Source organism: Panthera tigris, chromosome D3 (assembly GCF_018350195.1).
Source record: "Panthera tigris isolate Pti1 chromosome D3, P.tigris_Pti1_mat1.1, whole genome shotgun sequence".
Lineage (NCBI taxonomy): Eukaryota > Metazoa > Chordata > Mammalia > Carnivora > Felidae > Panthera > Panthera tigris.
The window spans coordinates 75,830,236-75,856,500 of NC_056671.1; the positions used below are offsets into that span (position 1 = coordinate 75,830,236).

A 26,265-nucleotide genomic window follows, 5' to 3' on the forward strand; every position below is an offset into this window, starting at 1 on the left:
CTCGATCAGGGCAGGCAGATGCTGTGCAGATCCCTCCGTTCTCTGCTACCACATGTCGGTGCTGACCTGAAACCCCTCATTCCCACCCACAGGCCTCCGGGAGCAAAATAGAGCATACGGGGCTATCTGGACCCAGCAGTACAGCAAAGGGCACTGAGACCACAACCACACCTCTCTCTAAGGGAAGGCACCTTCTTTTCATTTGCACTTAAAACTGTTTTTCAATCTAAGTGTTAACCCCTGACATCACCTTGGTGCCCAAGGAACCTGGCCTGCTCCAGGGGAAGAGCAGGCCTGCTTTTAAACAATGTCTAGCACCATCTAGTGGTAGAGATTTTAAGCGACTCCAGGCTTTTAAAAAAGATGTTAACCTGGGATCTTTCCACAGAATGTCCACAGAGTGAAACAGACTGGATGAAACCCCAATCACTTAATATGTCTCCTACCTAAACTAACTCACAGGCAGAAGCGTCCTTGGACAGAAAAAAACTATATTTGTACGTTTTAGGGTAATTACCAATAGTACTCTTGTACAAATGGCAAAAAAGGATATAATAACACCAATTCAAAGCTATTGGCTTCTGAATTATAGTTTTAACTGATTCTCCAAAAATCAAGCACCTGTTGATGGAAATATAATTGTGTAGGCAAAATGTGAAATTTCTTCTAATACATGACTTTCTCAATTGAAATGTTAAATCTACTTTCATGTCAGAATGTGTAGATTTAGTACCTTTAAAAAATTTTCAAACATTTTGTCATTTTAAAGGCTTTAGAAAATACAGGATCTCTTGGTCACCCAGTTATGTAAATTAACGGAAACACTTCGTATAACCTTTAATGTCCTGGTTATTGGGAAACACAAAACTCAGGACACAATTCTGCTACAGTTTGGAACTAACACTGTTAATGTGAAGAAAGGAAAGACTCTAACCTTTAAACCTTTATAATTATTTTCTCTTGTCATAATAAATGAAGACTCTAATACTGTGTTTTAATCCCAGCACACCATTTAAGCAAAAGAACGGTGAGGCTCAGAGGGATGCCACAAACGAGGCAGGGACCAGAACCTGACCCACGCTGGAAGCTGGGCTGACGGAAGCTGCTGGCAGGGGCTGGCTTACCTGAATGAGGAGGGGGTGTGTGGGCCACCTGTCAATTGTGCTCCACTTCATCGCAGGCCTCCTTCCCATTTCACTATAGTATCTGTAAATGGCATTCAAGCTGCTGCCTGAAACATACAGGGGACCACGTAGTAGATGTGCGTTGATTATAGTGAAAATAAAGAACAGACTAGGGAAGGCAGTAAGGTCAACATAGGTAACTGCTTCTATACTGAATCAGTCTAATCGCAGTTATTTCAATGCTCTAAAATGCATATAGATTTAACTACCCTGCAAATGGAGATCACTAAAAAGCAATCAATTTCAATGGCTTTTCAAAGACCAGTGAGGCCATTTCTAGTGAGAAACACGACAGCAGAGTATTTATGAAATATGAGCAGTCGCTATTTGCAGAGACCAGTTGTAACAACCAAAAGCATGTTAATTCCCCCACCCCACCCCGACACACACACACACATTATGAAGGTAATCAACCCCAGCAGGAAATGTAGGAGGTAGGGAAGAAAGTAAAAAAGAAACTGGCCATGACCCAGCATGCTAATACACTCATCATTTTACTCCAGCATAGTTCTTTCTAGTTACTTTCCTTTATAGCTATTTTGTTTCACGAAGTTGTCATTTTAGTATGTATGCAATTTTGTATTCCGAGTACTTAGGATATTTTTACTTAATATGATGTGATTCATATTTTCTACGTTACAATAAAAGCTTTACAGCCATCTTTTAAAGTGACTTGGGTTCTTTTTTTTTTTTTTTAAGTAGATTCACACCCAGTGTGGAGCCCAATACAAAGCTTGAACTCACGACCATGAGATTAAGACCTGGGCTGAGATCAAGAGTTGGACACTTAGTGGACTGAGCCACCCAGGTGCCCCTAAATGACTTGTTGATGAGAATACTATCTTATTGAGAGCAGACTGTTAAGGTGTATGTGAGCATTCTTTATTTCTACCTGTTTCTACAAGATTTTCATCATTTCCCAGAGTAAGTTAAATGGAGACCAACTCCTTACAAGTACTCTAACAAAACTTGTCTTTTTAAAATTTTTTTTTTAGTGTTTACTTATTTTTGAGACAGAGAGAGAGAGAGAGAGAGAGAGAGAGAGAGAGACACAGTGAGAGTGGGGGAGGGGCATAGAGAGAGAGAGAAGACACAGAATCCGAAGCAGGCTCCAGACTCTGAGCTGTCAGCACAGAGCCCGACGTGGGGCTCAAACTCACAGACCGTGAGGTCATGACCTGAGCCGAAGTCGGACATTTAACCGCCTGAGCCACCCCAGGCACCCCAAAACTTGTCTTTTTAACCAAGAGGTCAAAATCACAAAAACTCAAAGACTGAAGGAAGGCAGGTGGTACCCACACAATTCAACATTTTCTTGGCCTAGTGGAGCTGGCGCTGGGGCTAAGGCTAATCCTATGCAACTCACCCTAACACAGAGCCTCTTCCTCAATCTTAACATAGGGCAAATGTTCCAAAGCGTTTCCTTGCTTCCCAATACCCATCCTCTGGTTTCTGTTAACTACGAGGACTGTGAATCTGATATGTCTCCATGTTAAAATACCAGCCGGTAGGGTGCCTGGGTGGCTCAATCGGGTTAAGTGTCGGCCTCTTGATTTCGTCTCAGGTCATGATCCCAGGGGTCGTGGGATCAAGTCCCACGTCAGGCTCCATGCTGAGCATGGAGTCTGCTTAAGATTCTCTCTCTCCTTCTTCCTCCGCCCCTCCCCTGCTCACACTCTTCCTCTCTCTCAAAATAAATAAAAACATAAAAAATAAGAATAAAATAAAATAAAATAAAATAAAATAAAATAAAATAAAATACTGGCCAGGATACAGCCATATTTAAATCAAATGTACACTTAGCCTAAAACTTAATTTTCAGAAAGATAAATGAGTTCCATTCTGGAATACAGCGAGTCAGATAAATCCAAATTGAGTCTGCTGCCGGCTCAAAAACAATCTCTCCAGAAATCCTGGAGAAGTCACCATCACACTCATACTGCAGGCCACATTTTACAGGTGAATATCATTTTCAAGACTTCTGAAGCCACAAAAGGACTTCTGGAAGCCACATTAGTTCTTCAGGGCCACTCAGAAACATTTGCTAAACTAGCAGAAGTAGTAATTAAGCGGAAAACAGAACCAAAACAATTGTATGTGATTGATACATATCCTATACTGGCTGTGCCCCAACAATGTGTGTGTCTAAATGACACAACGGGTAAACAACACTCTCGTGGTCTCAAAGAATGGATGTGCTTTCTAAGAGCTTTCGCGTCTCAGAAGTGAAATGTACCTGCCCTCTCGCAAGAGGTGTACCAGTAAAACTCACCAACACCTGAAACATACTGGTAGAGTCAGCTGTGAAATGAAACCCGTAGTCAATCCTCTGTCATACAAATAATCATCTTCTTAACTTGTCTGATTTTTAGAGCAGACATCTACGTTTGAGGTATATTTTTTAAAGCAACGCAAAAGTATGCTTAGAAATTTATAAAATCTGATTCATTATCCAATAACATGTTACCAGACATTTTAAGTTGTAGAGGTATATTTCCAAAAGAAGTCACAACTCAAACTCTTGAGGGTGTCTGAAAACTCAGGCATTTTCATAGGGGCTCTGAACATTTAAGGCACACAACAGCTTTTGAATATTTCCTCCAACAGCCTTTTGTTTTTCTTTACAGTTATAGAAATAAGATGCACCAACATCCAAAAGCAATCTGGGAGTAAAAATATGCTGATCCCCATCCTTGAAACAGAAGGCAAACAAATGTATTTGTGGGCAACAGTAAGAAGCTTTACCTACTACCAATGATACAGAGAACAGAACACATGATTATTTTCTCCAGCTCCAGCTAAATACATAGTAAGCAACACATGGTAATATTTTCCAAAGTTTAGAACGCGGAGAGAAGTTTACAAAGGGCACCTCGGGCAGGGCTTTGGTTTAACCAGTAAGTCAGCCCACAAATGAAGCTTAATGCAAACACACACCAATATCTCTAGTGCTACCTGGGCACCTCCACTTTCAAAATGGAAGCAGCCATCACCTTTGTTACGTTAATAAGAATACTAGGGTTGCCATCAAAGTAAGGTTTATTACGAAAACATAGAAAGCGGCTTAAGGTTCATCGCTGATCCATTACACAACTGCACTGGAGGACCAGCAGCAGACCGCCTTCCACCCACCGTTTGTAATTCCCGGCCGACTGGCCCATAACTCAGGGGACAGATGAACCATGAGATTTCAAATGGACTGACCTGAACTCTCGTGTTTAAAGCAGACGGGCTGGATTTGCCATTCAAATTGAAAATGACTTATCCTTTCCTTCCACACCCAGGTCCCCCGGCTACCACTGCCGGGGCCATCCCTACCCACCGTCCCGCTGCCAAGGGGAAGGCTCACCTGTGGTCGAGCAGCTGTACTGTGGATACTGCGTGAAGGCAATAGCCCTTTCGATCCCGTCCCTCTCCATCTCTTCAATTGCTTCTTCTGTTAAAGGATGGACATACCGGAATCCAATATAGTATTTGTGAGGGGCTATTAGAAAGCATGTGTGGAGAGGAGAAAGTATTAATCTTTATATAGATTCCTTGGAGTCGCCAAACATAATGCAAAGCCCGGAACAAAGAACAGTTAACCTAATTTCCTCTGAGGCTGATAATGTGGGTAAGTTTAGAATATTCCTTGGATCTTATCCAGTCTTCAGCTAGTGCGTGGACTTTTAATCACTATTTTCTGGGATCAGCTCCCCCACCCCCCATCCCGCCACACACACATCCCTTTACTTAATTAGCACGGCAGTTTTTAAAATTCAAGCTTCTGTTCCTTATTCTCTGCTCTTGGCTGAGATAAGAGAGACTCAAAGGAAGGAAGAACTGACACTTATTCCTGAGGTTCAGCCTCCTCTTACATACCAGACACTGATGGAGGCTTTGCTTGTATTTTTTCTTTCACTTACACCCCATTTTTCAGATAAGGAAACTGAAACTCTCAGGGGTTCATGAACCTATCCAAAGTCACACCTCACAGGTGGCTGAGCTGAAATTTAATGTGGGTCTCCCCAACTCCAGAGCCTACCCCCTTCCATGCCCCCCAGCCTGTTTCCACCACCCGCGGTTCCCTCCTCCTGTTCCCAGTTAAGCTCTGGGATACCCAACAGAAATGCGTGGATAACAAATGACTGAAATGATTCTCCTCATTTAATAGATTAAGGAAACCCAACAACAAAGCTTAAACTGGAGGCACTGAGGGGGCGCCTGGGTGGCTCAGTCGGTTAAGCATCTGACTCTGGATTTTGGCTCAGGTCATGATCTTGTGCTTGGTTCATGAGATGGAGCCCCATGTTGGGCTCTGGGCTGACAGCAGAGACTGCTTGGGATTCTCTCTCTCGCTCTCGCTCTCTCTCTCTCTCTCTCTCTCTCTCTCCCTTCTGCACCTGCACTCACTATTGCTCTCTTTCTCTTTCAAAATAAATACATAAACATTTTTTTTTTAACTGGGTTAAAAAACCTGGGTGGCTCAGTCAGTTAACTATCCGACACTTGGTTTCAGCTCAGGTCATGATCTCAGGCTCGTGAGTTCGAGCCCTGCATGGAGCTCTGCTCTGACAGCATGGAGACTGCTTGGGATTTTCTCTCTCTGTCTCTGCCCCACCCCTGCTCACATGCTCGCTTTCTCTCTCTCAAAATAAACATTTTGAAACACACACACACACACACACACACACAACTGGGGGCACTGATTCAGATTTGAAATAAATGTTCCGAGCACTTAAACAGCCCAACTCAGTGCACAGCTTTGCACTCCTTCCCCATGTGTTCCTTACAAACACCTTCTCCTGTCCCTCCTTTGTCCTTCTCCATCTTTTTGTCCTGTATCTTAAAAGTATCCACCACAAGGGGTTCCTGGGTGGCTCAGTCGGTTAAGTGTCCGACCTCAGCTCAGGTCATGATCTCACGGTTCGTAGGTTCGAGCCCCACATAGAGCTGACAGCTCAGAGCCCAGAGCCTGCTTCAGATTCTCTCTCCCTCTCTGCCCCTCCCCTGTTCATGCTCTCTCTCTCTCTCTCAAGAATAAACATTAAAAAAAAATTTTTTTTTAAAGTACCCACCGCCACACAATTTCTTAGGCATTTATAAAATCATAAAACTGAAAGTTTCCTCACATTACCTGTCATTTCACAGGACAACACCCAACTCACACTCAGAGAGGATACTGAGAATACACTACATAAACATTAAATAATAACAGAACCAAGATGATGCTACTGTCCAAGCATTAGCAGCGGCTGCCACTAAGCACAGGACACTAAACTGCCCCAAGAAGGAAAAGAGAAACATTCCGGTTGAAGTGAAGGAAAAGAGAACCGCCCGTTGTTCACCTATCTGTATAAAACATTCCACAGTGACTGGACACGGGGAACCGGCAGCCGATGGCGCAAGTTCCCAAGGACGGGAGCAGACGGTGGGAGGGAGAAGTACGTGCGCACATGGAAGGATGGCTGGTCCAACATTCTCTGGCTGGGCACCGCAAAAAGAGGAAGGAGGGGGTATAAGCAGAATCATATTCAGCTGTCTGTCCTTTCTAGGCCACCAAGTTTACGTTCTGTTGCCTAAAATGGTGAACTGTAGTTGAAACACACCAGAGGGCACGACTCCGTAAGCAAACTCCAAATGAGAGCCTTATGTGGTTCATCCTAAAACTGCCAACGTTCACACTATCAAGCCCATTTCTTTTGTTTTGTTTTGGTTTTTAATATTTATTTACTTTTGAGAGATAGAACGTGAGCAGGGGAGGAACAGAGAGAGAGGGAGACACAGAATCTGAAACAGGCTCCAGGCTCTGAGCTGTCAGCACAGAGCCTGATGTGGGGCTCAAACTCACAAACCATGAGATCACAACCCGAGCTGAAGTCGGACGTTCAACCGACTGAGCCACCTAGGCACCCCATATCGAGCCCATCTCTAAGGAGCTCTGGGGCATCTAAGCTGAGGCTGAAGTGGAATTTCCTTTCTAATCTACTTTCAGCTAATACTATTATTAGATTTCTACCATAAGATCCTCCAAGGCTACAGGCCAACCAGCTTCTGGCATTCTCTTTTCACCTTCCAAAAGCTGCAGCCTCAATGCCTGGGGCCTGGGAGTTCGTTGCAGACAAGAGAGGTGGAGGGGACACCCTTGCAGATAAAGGCAGGGTGGTGGCCTCACTCTGAAGTGAGGGTGAGTAAAATACTCTGGAAGGAACAGATAAGACTGGCTAAACTGTTCACTGAAGATGGCCTGCACAAGCGGACTGTAGGCAAGTGGCATTGTGCTCCCTCTCTGACCAGGCCTGTCCCGAGGAAAGAACAAATGTCTCCCAAAGATCCCTCGCCAGTTGGGATGGGTTTCACACCACAGCTGGAGGTCACCGGCAGGAGCACAGGGACAGAAATAGCCTACGGATGTTAACCAACACAGCTGGCAGGGGGCGCATCTGCTCTGGTGAGACCAAAACACACGACTCACTGGCCCAGCCTAGTCCACCCTTGGAGCCACTGCCCAGCAAACAGTCTTTGGTGAGACCCAGGAAAAGAAAAAAAAAAAAAGAACTCAGAATTGGATTTTTGAACAGTGAAACTTCATTCATTTCCAGCCCATCAGTTTAGCTGCATAACAATTCAAATGTCTGATTTGTGCGTGACTCTTTGAGAGAAAGGTGTGAAATATATAGCATAATGCTTTTTAATTTGTATCACATCACGAGCCCTATGCCCTGGACGAATAATACTAAATGCTCACAGTTAAGGAATTTTTGTCACGTACGCTGCCCCAGGCTGATGCCTTTCGGGATTATCGTACTGAATATTCACAATGATCCCAGAAGTGGGGCTCTGTTACCACCCCCATTTTCAAGATGCTGCTTCGTGGGGTAAGTCATCTGCCTAAAGTCCTACAACCAGGACCGGGGAAGCCAGCCCCATCTGAAAAGAGCCACCCTCCTCCCCATCAAGCATCCTGTAAAGAACAGTGTTCTACAAAAAAAAAAAAAAAAAAGAACAGAGTTCTACAGGATAGCACGTACGGCTTCGTGAAAAGCGGTCAGATTCTACGTAACTAAACTATCATCTTTTGAATGTATTTTAGATTTACTTTTGTGAAATGATTACACTTCTCATCTATTTCCTTCTGTATTCCCTAAATTCCTATAATGTGGTGTAGCCACATGAAACCAGTTCCAAGTTATATTCCCTCATAAAACTGACCCTGTGAGTTAGTAGTCAATTCTATGCAAAGCCAGTGCAAGCTGCAATTTCTATACCAGCCACCAAGCCACAACTACTTCCCTAAAAAATGAGAGCTTGAGGGGTGTCAGGGTGGCTCAGTTAAGCGTCCAACTCCTGATTTCGGCTCAGGTCATGATCTTGAGGTTCATTGAGTTTGAGCCCCTCATCGTTCTTTGTGAGGACGGCGTGCAGCCTGCTTGGGATTCTCTGTCTCTGCTCCTACCCCCCCGCACGCATGTTCTCTCTCTCTCCCTCTCTTTCTCTCTCCAAACAGATAAAATAAACTTTTTTTAAAAATGAGAGCTTGAAACATTTCCGTCCATTATCATCACATTGTTTTGCCGAAAGAGAATCTTTCCCAATAAACAAATAGACACAGTTTAAAAGTATACTTTAGGGGCGCCTGGGTGGCTCAGTCGGTTGAGCATCCGACTTCGGCTCAGGTCATGATCTCACAGGTCGTGAGCTCGAGCCCCACGTCGGGCTCTGTGCTGACAGTTCAGAGCCTGGAGCCTGTTTCAGATTCTGTGTGTCTTTCTCTCTCTGCCCCCAACCCACTCACATTCTGTCTCCGTCTGTTTCAAAAGTAAATAAACATTAAAAAAAAAAAAAAAAAAAGTATACTTTACAATTTTGTAGGAAAGTAGGAGAAGGGCGGAGGAAGAAGAAGGACAGGAACAGAGGAGAGGCAGAGAAGCCAGAAAGCGGGAAGGAAAAGCCATACCAAGGGGGTGAGGCACCTGGGTCTTTGTGACTGGGCTTCAGGTCCATCTGTGAAGTACACAGAATCTCTTCCTAGATAATGTGGGCGAGCCCCTGAAGGAGCCACAGAGCCACCCCTGAGAATCTGGGTCTTCGGCACAAAGCTCCCCCAAGGCAGTTTCCAAGCCTTGAAGCCACCTCATTTTTCCTACATCTGCATTCTGTGCGACCACCGGCCCTCATACTCGTTGTACGTAGCATCTCTCCGGTAAGTCTTACGAGGTCTTCTCTCTGTCACTTAACAGACGAGCCTGCAGCGGCGGTCCCTCCCACTGGCCTGGGAGCTCCTAAGTAGAAACCGCGGTTTTGAATACGAAAAGCAGTATCGAAGTGCCGAAGTATCGAAGCAGTATCGAGAAGCAGGACCGAGAAGCACTCAAGGTGCCACTGACGAATCAATGAGTGGACATTCTTGGGCCTCGTTAAGCGCCACAGCCTTAACCCCACAGCAGGTGTGCCAAAGCTGTCAGGGGGCCACCTACCATGCAGGCGACAGCAATAATTTAACTTGCCTGCTCACAGGGCTCCAAACGTGAACCACAGAGGACGGCGATAGGTCGCAGGGTCACCGGTACCAGAGCCCTCTCAGGACCAGGCCCTGGACAAACTTCCAAGTTCTAGAGGAACTAAAAGCAGCCCCCTAGAGAATTTACTCTCTGCCTCAGTGAAAACTACCAGGAAGCTCAGCTCCATGAAGGTAAGGGTGTGACTCACTCACTACTTTATCCCCCGTGTAGCCAGTGCTTATAAATACCCGGTGGTGGGGCTGGGTGGAAGGACGGACGGAAGTGGGAATGAATATGTGAACGAACAGGTACGTGAGTGAGCAATAGGGCAAGTGAATGGCGTGAGGAAGGAGGAAGCATGATTACTTGGGACATTAGTAAAGTGACTGGACAGGCAAGCCGCTGAGCTGCCGGTGCCTCAGACACCCTAAACTTATCCTCAAAGTTATACTGAAGAATCAACTCCCTTCTTCACGTAAGTCTCTATAGGATAGAGGGTCATATGACCAATCACTCATGTTTTAACAAGCACTCTCACAGGGCCGCCTGGGTGGCTCGGTCGGTTAAGCGTCCGACTTCGGCTCAGGTCATGATCTCACGGTTCATGAGCTCGAGCCCCGCGTCAGGCTCTGTGCTGACAGCTCGAAGCCTGGAGCCTGCTTCGGATTCTGTGTCTCCCTCTCTCCCTGCCCCTCCCCTGCTCATGCTCTGTCTCTGTCTCAAAAATAAATAAAAACATTAAAAAAAATTTAAAAATCACTCTCACAATTCTATGAAAATGTGAAATGGATTATTACTATTCTTTGGTCCCTGCCAAAGCAGGGAATAATCCTAGAATCTAGATGATTGCAACTTCCTTTGTACTAGATGGCCGCAGATGGGAATAATCAGACGTCTGATAGTAAGTGGGGCAGTGGGTTAAATCCGGGTCATTCCATAGGACTCTTTCCAGGCCAACCCAGGAGGCTGGGGCCACGGCTGGCCTGTCTGGTCCGGACAACCCGGCAGCCCCAGCACGGAGGGGCGAGGAGGTGGGAAGGATGCCGTCCATCCACATTCCTTTTTCAACTCTAACAGCTCTGCTAGGGTCCTCGATGGTGATGGAGCCTGCACGACCAGGCCAACAGAAACAATGGCATGTTGCCACCTCCTCTGTCCACTGGAGACAGCAGAGCAATTGCAGATCTGATTCACACTAAACCTTTTATCGTGATAAACTGTTAATGACCAGAGAGACAGTTTCTTCTCTATCAGGTGGGTGAGTGTCCCTCGTCTAACATTTTCAAGATACGTTGTGGGACGTTGTGGGACGTGTGGCTGAACGGCAGTAAGAAATGCCCTTGAGCCACGGCCAAGGCAGGAAGCAAACTCAATACGCAGAAGCATGATTGAGCAATTTTCCAAGTGAGATGAGCTGAGGGCTACAGCCCTTGTCCCTGTGTGCGATGGGACGTGGTGGCTTCTGAGAGTAGCTTGAGGTGACACTTAGAGGTGTTTTCTCAGAGAAGAGGGAAATGCTTTTGGGCCTGCCTGGTGGGGCCACTGTCCTTGAGGGTGGCCACTGTGTCACACGCCTGTCCTGATCTGGAAGCCCCAAGATGTATCTGTAATGAATGTATCTCATGTGCCCTAACATGCACATTTTTTGATTGAACATTTCTCATACTGGTGCACACCCGCAACAGACGTGGTCTCAAAACTACCCGGCAGAGTTTTTGTCTTAGTATATATAAAAACAATGGTGGGTCCCACAATCAATGGCGTCTGGAATGCAATTAAACACGGCACTTACAATTCATTCCTATAGTGACTGCTGCATTCTGCACATTATTATTCTGCCTTAGCAGTTCTCGGAGGACAGTCTCCAGACACACACAATCCTCTTTTCAGGACCTCGCACTAGCTGGTGTTGCCGAGAGCCGAGAACAGTCGCTGAAGATGCTTACGGTCTCGCGGCTGCACAATGGCAGCTAATTCTGCTCTGTTGATCGAATCATCTCTCCACACAGAAAGAAAAAGCAGTGACAGCAGCCCCAAGACTTCTTTCCAGAGCAATGACATACGCATCTTGTATACATGGGATGTGGCCTCTTCCTTATAACCTAGCCCAACTTTACACACACACCAAGCTTCCTTTTGAAACTAATGTTCCAAACCTTGGGCTCTTCCATATCTAACATAAGGAAGGAACAGGCTCCACAGCCAAGGCCAGGATAGTGCCTCGAGAACTGAGCTAAGTGATCACATGCCATGTAGGAACCCCCGCAAACCGACAGAACTCCATGTTCCGTCCAATAGCATTTGGAACTTTGTACCTACTTTGAAAGAACAAAACTGAGATGTTAGTGAAGAAACACTGTACCTGTGTTGGGGGATAAGTCATCTAGCAGCTTCACCATGCCTTCTCCCTGCTTGGAAGTCCACATCTTGATGGGGGACCCGCCTCCGATCCTGCGGTATTGCTCCTGAATTTTGGGGGTCCGGCGTTTGGCGATGATTGGTGCCAGCTTACTAAATCATTTAACAGGTAGGTAAGTGGCTTTTGTTCCACCTTAGCAACCTCAGAAACTACTCAATAGAAAAGATAAGCAAAATTGTAAGAAGAGCCTAAGAAGATCAAGCCTTTAAAAATAGAGGCTTGAGGTCATTGACGACAGCCAGCTCTTTTGGCCTCGATTAGAGACAAGAAAACAAAACACTCTCTGGGGATTAGCCACCTCTGCCTCACGAGTTCCTCTCACAACTCACCCTGAAGATTCAGGACACCACTCAGGCGCAGGCCCTAGATGCGGGCCAGCCACTATCTTAATACTTCCTGATCCTACACCTAGCAGGAACTAGGATATGTAAGACATTGGGAAGCAAAAAATACTCTTACTTTAAGAAAATGTATTAAAAAAAAAAAAAAGAAAAAAAATGTATATTAATCACAGATACATTTGAATATGTGAGCAAAGTTGAATGCACAGCACAGGAATGTTCATTGCAACACTGTAAACAACATAGATGTCCACCAGTGAGCCACTGGTTAAATAAATTAAGTTATGACCAGGCAAGGCATTCTATACAGTCATGAAAAAAAATAATAAACCGGGCCTATATAATCTGTTACAGAATAATCTCCAAGATACATTGTTAATTTAAAAAAAAAATAGCAAAGTGTTAAATAATATACATAAGTACATTCCCATCTGTGTTAAAAAGGACAGGGGAGATATATATGTGCATATATACATATACATCTATATTTATAGATATTTAGACAAGCACATGCTTGGATATGCATGGACTGTTTCTGGATTGTCACCAGAAATACATCTGTACAATTGCAGATTTCTGTATTTCTGGTTACATCTGTAACCTCCATGGTGGGTAACCGGGAGGCTGGAGTTCAAGAAAAGAGACACTTGCTTTTTACTGTGAACATGTTTATGCTGTTTGCATTTTTTTATCACGTGCATGTATAAATTTTTCATTACAAAAACCTACTTTAAAAGAGAAAGAAAAGAAAGAAGGAGGGAGGCTTGAAAGGAAGAGGACAGCCACAATATTATTAATGAATAATAATCATTGCTTCCCTGAGTATTAATCAGCTGTTGAGGGTCAAGTACAAATATAACGGTAACAATCTTTAAAGGGACATCAGGGGTGCCTGGCTGGCTCAGTCGGTTGAGTGGCCAACTCTTGATTTTGACTCAGGTCATGATTCCAGGGTCGTGGGATGGAGCCTATTTAAGATTCTCTCTCCCTCCCTCTCCCTCTGCCCCTCACTCCCGCTTGCATGCTCTCCCTAAAATAAAATTTAAAAAAAATTTAAAGGGACATCAGGTGTGTCAAGACAACTGCCATTTCCAGAGCTCTAGGGAGGAAAGGGCTCAAGGAGAGGCCCCCCCCCAACTTGCTTTCTCTCTCCCCTGCATTTCTCTCAACATCATATCCTTCTTATACAATGGAAAATAATGATGCTGCTCTAGTCACCACCAGATAGGCACAAAAACCATTTATTTTCTGTAACTATAGAACTGACGTACACGTAAGGCAAGATGCACTACACAAGTTAGGAATAAGTGCAGGTGTTTCCACGCGTCTTACTTTTGAATAGGAAGCGTCATCAAGTCTCGGTCTAGGAAGAGCCTCAAAAGGAAGTCGTGAACATCTCCCAGGGTTTCAGGGCCCCCCATGTTCAGCATTAATATTCCAGTCTTCGGCTTCCTACATAAAATAAAATGCAGTTGACTTGTAGCTTTTTATTTTTCTGTAAGGTACACTGTTGGTTCAGCTAGCAAACTCAACATCCAATCTGTTCAGAGGTACAAACCTACAGATCTTTTCACTGCTATCACCGGGCTGCGTATCTGGGAATGCACAACGCCTCCGGTTCTGCACGGTCCCAGTTCTGACTCTGACCTTGGTCTCCCAGCTCCATCCATGGCACTGGTCTTCTCTGGGCTTGAAATGTTTCCCCATTAAGTTGTCAGTTCTGAACAAAAATCCCTCCCATTCTTTAAGGACTGAGAGTCAGGGTATAAAGCTCAAATTGTCCTGAGGCTGAAGCAAACGTTTGTGTGAATGCCTTCCAGATATACAAATTACTTGGTCTCTCCAAACTTCAGTCTCCTCGTATACAGGGAGTCCAGCAACGACCTCAAAAGGTTGTTTTGAGAATAGACAGCATAGTTATTTAGCATGATGTGGAACATATAGTAAGTTCTATCATACACAGAGAAACCATGGGTTTCCCTTTTAAACCTCCACAGTATAGGGGCGCCTGGGTGGCTCAGTCGGTCGAGCGGCCGACTTCGGCTCAGGTCACAATCTCGCGGTCCGTGAGTTCGAGCCCCGCGTCGGGCTCTGTGCTGACAGCTCGGAGCCTGGAGCCTGTTTCGGATTCTGTGTCTCCCTCTCTCTGACCCTCCCCCGTTCATGTTCTGTCTCTCCCTGTCTCAAAAATAAATAAACGTTAAAAAATTTTGAAAAAAATAAATAAATAAAATAAAATAAACCTCCACAGTATAATAACCAGCCCATCTCTCATTCTTTTATCTGCTCCTTTCCCTTTAAACTATTATTATTGACAAATGATTTCTTGCTACTCTGCTTCCTTCTCCAGAGCCTGCTGTTCCCCCGTAGTGTCTCCTGTACGATAAAGTACACCTCTCACTTCGCACTCACCTCTCGATCCTCTACCTAGAGCGACTGCTTAAGGGATTCTGGCAAGAAATTGCTCTTACTCAAATAGGTCCCAGGCTAAAGAATCAAGCACTGAAGGAACAAGAAGAAGCAAAAAGAAAATCAAGTAGTTTGGGGGAAGTTAAATCAACAAAAGGACCATGCCAGCTCTGAACCTCTAAAATCCAGAGGAGCTCTGGACCCTGCACAGACTAAAGTGAGCCAGGCCGAGATGAGTTCTCCATTCCTAAACACCTTCAGGGGGCAAGAAGGGGCCAGAGTGGGACCAGGTGCCGCCCACATGCTTCCGGTAGCCGCTGGAAGCCCAAGGCTAGAGACATGGAACCATGGGGTCAGAGCCTGAGATGAGGCCCTGGAGAACTGGGGGCCGTGCAGTGAAAGAGTCTGTAGGTGGGGACACTACAGGACAAGGAGTGTTTCTTCCATTCATGGTTTTTTGGTTTTTTTTTTTTTTTGGCATTTGTAAAAATGTAGATATAATTTATATACCATAAAGGTTTCCATTTTAAAATACAATTCAGTGCTTTCTAATATACACACAAAGTTATGCAACCATAACAACTCTCTAATTCCTGAACATTTTCATCACCCTCCAAAAATATTCCCACATACTAGAACCATTCCCCATCCTCCCTCTGTCTCGTTCTTGGCAACTAATCCTCCGCTTTCTCAGTCTATGCATTTGCCTATTCATAGAAATGGAATCACATGACATGTGGCCCTTTGGGCCTGGTTTCTTTCACTTGGCATAAAATGTTCAAAGTTCACCCACGTGACAGCGTGAATCAGTACTTCTTTCCTTTTTATGGCTGAATAATACTCCACAGCACGGATGGATGTACTCTCCATTCACTCTTGATAAAGCAGTGAGAAACAACCAGCCTGAAGTTTATTTTAAACTCCACTGGTACAAAGGCTGAGGGGTCCCGCTGTCTAAGCCTCCTATATCAAGGCCACCTCCAGCTACCGCAGTGACTAAGCCAATCCTGCAGACATGAATCCTGTTTGGAAGACTGTCCCTAATGTGTGCTAAAGCCAATGAGATCAGGATGACATTTTAATTGCAATTTTTAAACAAGTGCTAACAACACTTGGGATAATGTTACGCAGCAGAGTGCGTCAAATTCATACAGGAAGAAAATGTTTTCTTGCCAAACATACTACAGGTGAATGAGGTAGAAATCTGAATTCTCAACCTAAATTTGCAAAACAAGCTGAGGCAAAATTGCTGGGGTTAGCGGAATGCTGCATTCCAGTGAAGTCAGAGATCTCCTAATTTAGACCCCACTGTAAGGACAAACTAAGTTCGCCTTTCACATCACTGTCTTAGACAGCATTTCTCTTCCTCGGCACCACTGACATTTTCGGCTGGATGAGTCTTTGCTGTGGAGGGCTATGGTGTATGTTGCAGGGTTCTAGTAGCATCCCAGCCTCTACTTGCCGGAAAGCACGGCACACACCCCGTCCCAGTTGTGACAACCAAAAACGTCTCCAGACACGGCCATTGCCAAATATGTTGGAGATGGGGAACATCCCCCTCCCCTACTGAGAACCACTGGGTTAGAGGAAGGGGGTTTCATCTCCTTTTTACTAAGCAACTACTCTGGAGGATGTCATTGTCCCACAACTTTCCCACCTCCTCTCACCAAAAGTCCTATCAATGAATTAACAAGCTGGTGTTTAGGTTTTTTTCTTAAATCCTAAAAATTCCAGATTCATTATATTGTGAAATTGTAAAATGCTCCCTTAATCTTTCCACTTAGACCACCCGTGCTCTGAGATCCTGTCTCTCACCCTCAAAATCTGTGACTCACAATAAATTAAGCGCATTTTTCCATGGATTGCTGCCAGTTAACAGATTACTGGTTAAGAAACCCCAGGCTAAGAGACTTACCTAAGCCATAGAGGGTATCAATGTGCAAACGAGATTTAGAACTGCTTTTCATCTATAACACCTGAGCTCAGAACAAGAGTGGCTTTAAATTGGATACGACTCTGCCCTGCAAACCCATGTTTTATAAACCGTGTTGATCTTACACATGAAAGTGATGCACATGATTTGGAAACACCTAAATACACGTGCACTTAATTCAAAACTGTGTTATGCATGACGAATGGCGCATTAGCTGCCCTAGTCTGACACCCTCTATTCGAGAATGCGAAGTGCAAAGCCTTATCCATGGTCTCTGTTCTCCTCTCCTCCAGACAGAGCCCATCTGAGACCAAGCTCTGAATGTCAAGTTCCCTTTGTTTGAACATAAAAGTGTAAATAGGGGAACATATTTAAAACTTCTCGCTTGAAAAGGTTTCAACATTCTGCCATTTTTATATTCTGGGACTCTCAAAATAGGAGGTTTTTCCTTTGAGCTACTAATTGTACATAACAGAAACTTAAGATCATCAATTAATAAAGAAACAGAATCATTCAATTATACTGTATATAGTCAGCACCAAGATAAAGACACAAATTCTACCTCTTCATGAAACCTCCAAGATGTAATTGGCCTGAGTATCTATGCTGCCTCTAGAACAGGGTTTGGGAAACTACAGCCCACGGGCCAGATCTGTACATACACACCCTGCCTATTTTTGTAAATAAAGTTTTATTGGAACACAGCTCCACTCATTATTTTACATAGTCGCTAAGGCTGCTTTCACATTATAACAGCAGAGTTGAATAGCAGCAAAAGAGACCACATGGCCCACTATCTATCCCTTTACAGGCGAGTCGGCTGACCCCCGGTCTAGTGGAGGTCTCATCTGGTATAGTCTGAGCACTGCGCAGCACGAGGCCTTCAGGTCTGGCACCAGAATGATATACAGAAACACTGATCACTTCATCATCTCTACTATTTTAAAACTAGGAAGAATGCAAGTGCCCCATAACATGGGAATGGGTAAATAAACTGTGATTTCATAAAATACTCGTATGCTATTAACATAATGGTGAATATTTACATTTATATGGTAGATATATTATTAAATTTAAAAAGAAGAAATTTAAAAAATACTATGTGCACGACTGTCACATTTTGGTAAATATTTACTGAATAAATATCAATCGGTACAGACATAGACATAAAACACTGGGTGGTGGGATTATTGGTGATTTTTTTAAATCTTTTTTTTGCCCGTCTACATGTCCTAAAATGAACCCATTTCTTTGGTATAAAGATGATACAAAGTTACTTAATGGAATTTAGATATTTTTAGATTTTTATTTAATTTAATGATATTAAGGTTATATTATTGGCTTTTGCTACTAGGATAATATAGCAATGAAATAATTTTTCTCCCCGGGTTCCACACTGAATCAGTTCTTCAGGTTACATCAAATACTCACCCTAAACCCTAAGGACTTAAAGCACTCTGGACCATGGCTAAGGTGAGAAAAGCGGGGCTGTGGGGACACACAGGAACGGTGTCCAGGCTGCCAGGACAGAGACAGCGTCCCTGCTTACTGTTTTCCTCACCAGATTCGATCACTTAGGAGGCCAGAGAGTGGAAAAGAGATGATCCGAGGCCCCACCCCTAATGCTCTATCCCCCTTCAAACCTCAGTTTACTCAGTCAGTAAACCTCAGTTTACTTCAGTCAACGCACCCAAGTTCACACAATGAAAAATAACAACCACAAAATAGGACTATTTTCATAGCTCTATCGCTAGAGGAACCGACCATCAAGGAGTTACTAGTTTGCAACCCGTCTCCTTCTTTCGCTCGGCTAGCGTTAAGGTGGGCTATTTCTAGGCACCCAGCTACACAACTGCCCGTTCGAGTCCTGTGCTGCCCCTGTATGAGAGGAAGACCTGAGAAGAGCTGTGGCTTCCGTGATGGAAGAGGAGGCCCAGAACAACGCCAGGCCTGCTGACATCCACCCGCAAACAGCAGCGGTGACGTCCGAAACAGGTACTTTATCCCTTTAATAAATCACAAATCGTATTATGTCATTTCGAATTCCGCTCACCCTGTTAACAGTGGAAAACAATGGCAGGGTTTACTAGATAAATTCTTGACGGATTAGTCACTCCTTATCCTAAACAGAACATACATTTCATAGGTATAATTATGTTAGTTTCATAAACACATTTCTAGTGTCCATGAAATTTGTGTTACATGACATATTCCAGAACTAAATTCCTACATGATCTGCAGACTGCTGGTCCTGAGTTACGTGTCCTTTAACAAAAGCCCTGTGGGATTTTTATTTGTCAATCATATCTCAAAAAAGCCGGGGAAAAAAATTTTAACAACAAGTTTTTAAATCTATAAAAATTCCCCCCAAATGTTAAAACCTTAGCGGTGTGTGTGCGTGTGTGGGTGCAACTTGTAGCCTTCCAGCTACTGAAAGAAAGCCAAGAAAACAACTCTGCACTCCTTCCACACTAGCATTCCCCCACAGCTTTCCTCTTAAGGCAGCCTGTATCCACTCACTGGCGTCTGCATCAACAAAAAAAGGTTCTTATTAGTACCTAAAATTAGATTCATACCTCTTCCCCGGTTGAACTTGAGGTTCTGGGCTTCTGGTACGCTGGGCTGTTTCTGTGGCAGCTGCCGCCGTGGCTCCAATCGACTGGCCCCTCCATGGTTGGCGGGCCCTTGAGCTTCCAGGCACCACTGTGACAAAAGTAAAGTAGCGGCATGAAATCCGGCTGGGAAGCAATGTCTTTGGAGGGGGTCCTCCGAGCAGATGTCCTGGACTTAAAATTTAAAGAGACGCTATAGCACAGGTGATTTCCCCGGCGTTTCTCGGCACTCAAGCCCTCTCTGCCGGGGGTGGGGTGGCGCCTCCTGGGATGGCTTCTCAGGACCTGCACGGAGCCTTTTGAGAAACACACCTTCTCACTCTGCCCTGGCAGATTCTGACGTGATCCCTCAGGAGAATCACCGCATGCATACGGAAGTTAGTGCGCTGCTCACACGAAAGGGAGAAGCCGCGGGACGTGTTCAGAGCCACCGGTTTACGGGGTGTTACTTGAGCCAGCTTTCAACCAGTTGCACAGACCTCGCATCTGCCTATAAGCCTCCTCCAATAAAGCACCAGGGCTGAGAACCCCAGCACTGCCCTTGGACACTGACAAGGGTGGGGGGGTTCTACTTTAGAGGGCCCCTTCTGGCCCTCCTTGTGCTGCAGCCTCCCCCACAGGGTATGCAGTCTGCACAGCCAAAGACCCATGGACCCCAGAGCCCATGACCTACATTCCTGACCAGGCTCCCCATACCCAGAATTCCCTGTCCCCAAAAGCCCACACCCACTCCAGGGACTGTACAGGCCTCTTTCCTAGCTCTATTCTCCCGAAAGCTGATTGTGCCATCAGTGCGAGCAATTCTTGACCTAAGGGAAGCTATTTGCAGGAGCAAGAATAGAACCTGAACCTAGACTGGAGTGTCCACATGGGTGAATGCACAAGACTCTTCACAATTCAGGGCACAGCTGGCAGTGGAAAGAGAAGCAGGGAAGCCTACAGAGCAGAGGCGACGCTCCCAAGGCCACGACACTTCTGTGGGAACTCTGAAGACTTCAACAGTTCACCCTTCCAGATCATTACGAAGGTCTATTTGCCAGTACTGGAGAACAGAACATACTTCACAGCTTGTTAGCGGGCGATCCCACATATGATACATGGGTCTCGATGTGCACTCTTGTCCTGTGCCCCGCCAGAGTCAGCTGTGGGCCTGGAGAACCCACCTGGACTGAGAAGTCCATGGGCCATACTTAGTTGTACCATGAAGAATATTCATCCTTAAACGGCATACAGTGAAATTGAACTGAAGCTATACAATAGACACTCAAGGTAGCAATGGGGGGACGGTGGTTACTGCTGTGCCCCACACCGTACACATGACCCATTCTCAAACCAGCCGATTTGAAACCAGCTTGAGATCAGTCTCCTTCTGCCCTCCTCCTCCTTCTAAGTCAGAGTTCCGGTGAGGAACTCGGGCTGTGGACCAGCAGTTCTGACCTCATGCAGCTCTGACACTTACCAGCAACGTGACTGGGGCCAGGCTATATATTTTCGAGCCTTAGTTTCCCCGGTAAAATGACAACACCCTGCAATCAGGATCCTTGTGACGATTACAGCAGGTAAGACCAGTGATGCACTCTGCACAGCACCTGCCACGTACGATTAGTGCTGGCATTGGTTTCATTTGGAAGTGTCTAGGGCATAGGGACTATACCTGCTCTGATGTTTTTTCACCTACCCTGCCTATAAAATATAGGAGAATGGTATCTCCAGATTTCCAACTCCCCATATTGTGCACATTCCCAACAGAGCCAATTACGTGAGCTTGTGCTGAATAGTCCTTATTAACTCAAAGTGGAAGTGCAAAGATTGACATATAGAAGTTCAATTCTGCTCAAATGAAGTCTCAAGCCAACTCGCAGCTCCTTATTTTAGACAAGTTCAATTCTGAACTGCATGAGATGCAACCGGGTTCTCAATCAGGCCACAATGTCTGCGATTCCTGGTACGAATGAGATATTGGATTCCATGGGGTACTAGAATAGAATTTAGGCATTACATGATTTGACTGCTGGTGATAAGCCTTCCTCCTGTGAATCTTAAAAAGGGAGTGGCAGAAGGGAATCCGGGTGAGACCAGAGTCATCAACTAATACATTAGTATTTCCTAGCACAATTTGGGAGGGTAGTTTTTCAAGTTGTCATGCCCTATACTTAACAAAATCCTCTTCTCTGTGGCCGAACAAATTCTCAGAAGGCAATGCTGCTAATAAGGGATCCTTTGTGCTCAGGACGTAGGGTTAATACACCCCCCTCTCAAGGACTTCTCTGTAACACTCCTCTCCCCTAGTGATCTGAAGGTTCCAAAGAAACTAAGAGTAGTCTCTGACCAAACGACCAACAGACATGTAGCTAAAGGAGTTTTAAGTAATTGTTCAAAGGACGAGCTGAGACTCCTGAAGACACTCAGTTCACAGCTTACGAGAAATCCAAGGGCACAGACAGCATTGTATAGCATAGAGCATATGTTCCAGAGCCAGAGACGTCTAGCAGAAATCCCAGATAGGACCAAACAGGCTGTGTGTGGGAGTAGTTGGGCAACTCAAAGAACTACTCCAAGCGAGAACTACTCCCTTTTTCCATCTGAATGATGGTGATCAGGCCAACCCTGCAGGGCTGCTGTGAACATCAGGAAAAAAAATCTTTACATCTATGTCCAGACCCAAGAACAGTGCCTGGCACACTGCATATGGTTAAGAAGTAAGAATACTCAACAGCAGGGACTTGCCCACTTATGAACTGAGACCAGGTATTCTAACCCTATTTATTTTTTTCTAATTTTGTAAACGTTTACTCATTTTTGATAAAGACGGAGCGCGAGTGGGGGAGGGGCAGAGAGAGACACACACAGAATCTGAAGCAGGCTCCAGGCTCTGAGCTGTCAGCACAGAGCCTGATGAGGGGCTCGAACTCATGGACTGTGAGATCATGACCTGAGCCGAAGTCAGACGCTTAACCGACTGAGCCACCCAGGGACCCCTTCTACCCCTACCTATGACATTAACTGCTGGTCTACCTTTTAAAGGCCTACAAACCATAAAAGCTATAAAACTAGGAAAATGCAGAAGAGAATATAAAGAAAGCAAAACTTTGTAACTCCTGGACAAACCCAAAAGGTGAAGCATTCAAAAGTATATATATGATTTAAGAGGCTCATGGGTATTAACTGGTTCTCCAAAACCAAATTATTTAATATTTTGGATGCTTAGGGGTAGGGCAGGGGAGGTTATAAAGCAAGGCACACAAGTACTTTAATATATAATGAAGCCATTTTTTTTAAGTTTATTTATTTATTTTGAGAGAGAGAAAGAGAGAGAGAGAAAGGAGGGTGGGGGGACAGGGGCAGAGAGAGAGGGAGACAGAGAATCCTAAGCAGGCTGTGCATTGCAGAGCCTGATGTGAGGCTTGAACTCACAAACTGTGAGATCATGACCTGAGCCAAAGTCGGATGCTTAACCGACTGAGCCACCCAGGCACCCCAGAGCCACTTCCTATCACATAGGAGATGAGATTTATTTCAAAAGGTACTTATAAAAATAGGTAACATTTTAAAAACTAACAAATAACTGGGGCACCTGGGTGGCTCAGTCAGTTAAGCATCCGACTCCTGATTTTGGCTCAGGTCATGATCTCACAGTTCACGAGTCTGAGCCCCACGTCGGGCTCGGCACTGAGCCTGCTTGGGATTCTCTCTCTCCCTCTCTGTCTCTGTCTCTCCCCTGCTCTCTCAAAATAAGTAAATAAAGTTTAGAAAGTTAAAATTAACATAAATAACATCCGATATTGTGATTATTAATAAACATTTGGGGAGGGGAGACTTTAAAAAAAGAATTATTTTCTGGTATGGCACCAAAATGTTCTAATGTCCTTAATTAAAACACTGATATTCTTCTTCATTATTCTAGATTCTTTTTCTAATTATGAAAGACATGGGACGCTTGGGTGGCTCAGTTGGTTGAGCGTCTGACTTTGGCTCAGGTCATGATCTCCTGGTTTATGGGTTCGAGCCCGGCGTTGGGCTCTGTGCTGACAGCTCAGAGCCTGGAGCCTGTTACGGATTCTGTGTCTCCCTCTCTCTCTGCCCCTCCTCTGCTCATACTCTGTCTCCCAAAAATAAATAAACGTTAAAAAGAAAGAAAGAAAGAAAGAAAGAAAGAAAGAAAGAAAGAAAGAAAGAAAGAAGAAAGAAAAAGACAGACATATATGCTCAGTGTTGAAAATTTGGAAAGAAAAGGCAAAAAGAAAAAACAATAATTCATTAGTCTACCAACTTTCTAATTCAAAAATATATACAGTATATACAGTATGTGGCCCACGTCAGAGTTTATTGATTCCGTAACATGCTAAAAACTTAGTGTAAAACTTTGTTTTTGTACTTTTACTTTCCGAATTCATTTTCAGAAATACTACTCAATTTTTTCTAACTCAGATGTTAATTCCTTCATATCAACAAGATGATTAAAGTATTATAACTACATCTTAAAAATCAGAGTTCATAATTCAGTTGGACTTCAAATCCACATTTGCTAGGGTTTCTGAATCCTTCCGCTTAGTTACTCATAATCTGGAACAAATCATTTAAAGCTTCTTAGATTGTTCTATGACCTCAAATCTAAAACCTGTAAGACTCTGCCACAGAAATGGCTGATGAAAGAAAAGGCTAATTCAATACATCTTTCAGGAACATTACTGGTACTGTCCTTCCTCTTCTTAAAAAAAAAAAAAAAAAAGATGCCTTTTGCTTCACGTACCCTTTGTGCCTTGGCCCTCACCACAAACTGGGTCTTTACTATCTTCCTCACAAAGGCACCTGTAATAAGATATGGAAATTCAAAGTGGATTCTCTCCATTCCCTCCTAGTAGGTGCCAGACTGAAGAATTTGGGAACTTCTTAGAGAAATAAAGCAGGTCTGTGTCCGGTCATCATTCAAATGCCTTAACTAAGCATCTTAGTGTGCCCCAGCCTTTCACATAATAACTGAACATTTAAGGGTCTCAATGTATCTACTGCATGACAGGCACTGTGCTACAAGTTTTACCGGCATCCAGCTAATCTTCATACCAAGCCCGTGAAGTATATTACCTTTCTCCTTTCATCTTTACCAAAACTCAAGCCAGGTGAGTGTCTTACTCAAGGGGTCACAGTTAAAAATGCTGCAGAGTTAGTGTGCCAACCAGGTGTTCCTCGCGCAAACTCCTCAGCTCATCCTAGAAGCACCCTACATTCAAAATTTGCATGAGAAACATGTTGGGTTGTCACTAGATCTTGTTCGTTCTTCAAAAATCTCTAGGAAATACTAGCCCAGACTCCCTCGCAGTGGGTGCTACCTGCCTAAGGACAAGTGAGCACCGGGTGACGCCAGGGGCTAAGACAGAGGGGCAGTGGGCACACTGCGACCTCCATCACCAGGGAGGGAACCCCATGACCCATGTCCGTGGTGATGACGATGATGATGCCTTAGTTACCGTCCTCAGTGGTAGGTCCGTAACACACCCTCCCTCCCATAATGCTCACAACCCGTGACGCTCATGATTATGCTTTTACAGATAAGAACTAAGGTGCGGATAAACCCCGGCACTGCTCACGGTAACCCCGCTGACTCATGGTGCTCCGGGACCTCTCCTGGCCGCGTCCCAGGGACCCCAGACGACCCGTGTACCGCCCCCCCTTCAGCCCCTCCCAGGGGAGGGCCCCTTTCCGGTCCCTTCTCCAGGTCGCCCCTCGCCCCATAGCGCGGAGCTTCCTGCGCCGCTCCCGGAACCCCCTCAAGCCGGAGGGCCCCGGCGCGAGCTGCGCTGCCCACGCCGTCGCAGGGACCCCGGCAGCGGTGGCGGCCGCGACAGCCTCACTTACGCCGATCGCGGAGCAGGGCGCCCGCAGCTCGCAGGGCCGCAGCCATGTTGATGCCGCCTGAGAGCTTTCCCGGGGCAGCTTCGGCCCGGGACTCGGGTTCCTCCCACGGCGGCGCGATCGGGTACCGGCCCGGAGAGCTCCGAGCTGCTGGCACTGCCACCACAGGCCGCCTTATCTTAAGTTGCGGCCCCCTGCGCCCTCGCGGCGCACCCGTTCATTCGCTGCCTGGCCGGGCCTAGCCGGGGCCCGGGGGCGGGGCCAGAGGAAGACACGCCCCTCGAGACAGCTGGCCCGGGCGTGGGGCCTTCGGCCGGGGGGAGGGGGGGTGGAAGGGGTAAAAGGGGCCCGAGGCTGTGCTAGCGGCCCCGCCCCACCAGCCGGCGGTTCCAGCCCAGCAGCCCCTCTCCCGCCCGCGGTCACCCTGAACGAACGCCCTGGTTGCATCTGCCAGTCTGGCCAAGGCGGAAACCGCCGCCACAACTCGGCAAAGGGCTTTCCAGACTTTTTCAATACTATGACTTGGATATGAGAATGCTTTTGCCTCACTTCTCCAGTTTGCTTGCCTCGTTATAGTACAACTGAGCAGACCCTGTTTTGTTGTAAGCTTGGTTTTCAGAGTAGGAAAAGGAATTGTTTTATATGAGACACTCGTGAATGACATCTTTAATTTCCCTGTGGCATCTCTATACAGCACAGTTTGACAGGCGGGACCAGAAAGCAAACATTATACTGCTAACGCGAGAACGTTGGGAAAAGTGAACGCCAGTCCAGCAAATGGGTTTCTGGGAGGGATGGCATGGTGAAGTTTGCCCGTATATCTGCGCACCGTCGCAAGGTAGCTGTCTGGTCCCAATCCCTCACACGCAACAGGCACTGCTCTTAATTCTAGCCATTCCTGCATTCCCACACCTGCACCTGCCAACCGTACCCATTGTTCTGTGCTCCTTGAAGTACAAGACCAACCTTGGAACAGAAAGGTCTCAGGCATTATTCATTCGTTGAACAAGTATTGACCACCTACTGTGTGCATTGGA

General features: G+C 45.5%; 1 protein-coding gene across 4 annotated transcripts in view; it reads right to left on the reverse strand.

Moving 5' to 3' along the window:
• FECH (ferrochelatase) overlaps positions 1–25,469 on the reverse strand; it is a 37,358-nt gene extending 11,889 nt beyond the window's left edge. The window contains exons 1-7 of one of the 4 annotated variants that reach the window (XM_042962314.1): positions 25,232–25,314; positions 19,343–19,469; positions 13,983–14,113; positions 13,757–13,876; positions 12,027–12,175; positions 4,534–4,668; positions 1,125–1,231 (exon numbers count right to left, since the gene is read on the reverse strand). In XM_042962314.1, the coding sequence (XP_042818248.1) occupies positions 1,125–1,231; positions 4,534–4,668; positions 12,027–12,175; positions 13,757–13,876; positions 13,983–14,113; positions 19,343–19,438 (738 nt within the window). In that variant the 5' untranslated portion in view covers positions 19,439–19,469; positions 25,232–25,314. Of the gene's footprint in view, positions 1–1,124; positions 1,232–4,533; positions 4,669–12,026; positions 12,176–13,756; positions 13,877–13,982; positions 14,114–14,836; positions 14,927–19,342; positions 19,470–25,231 lie in introns of those variants that run through there. The other 3 variants (XM_042962317.1, XM_042962315.1, XM_042962316.1) reach the window with 3 other exon arrangements.
• Positions 25,470–26,265: the final 796 nt, after the last annotated feature.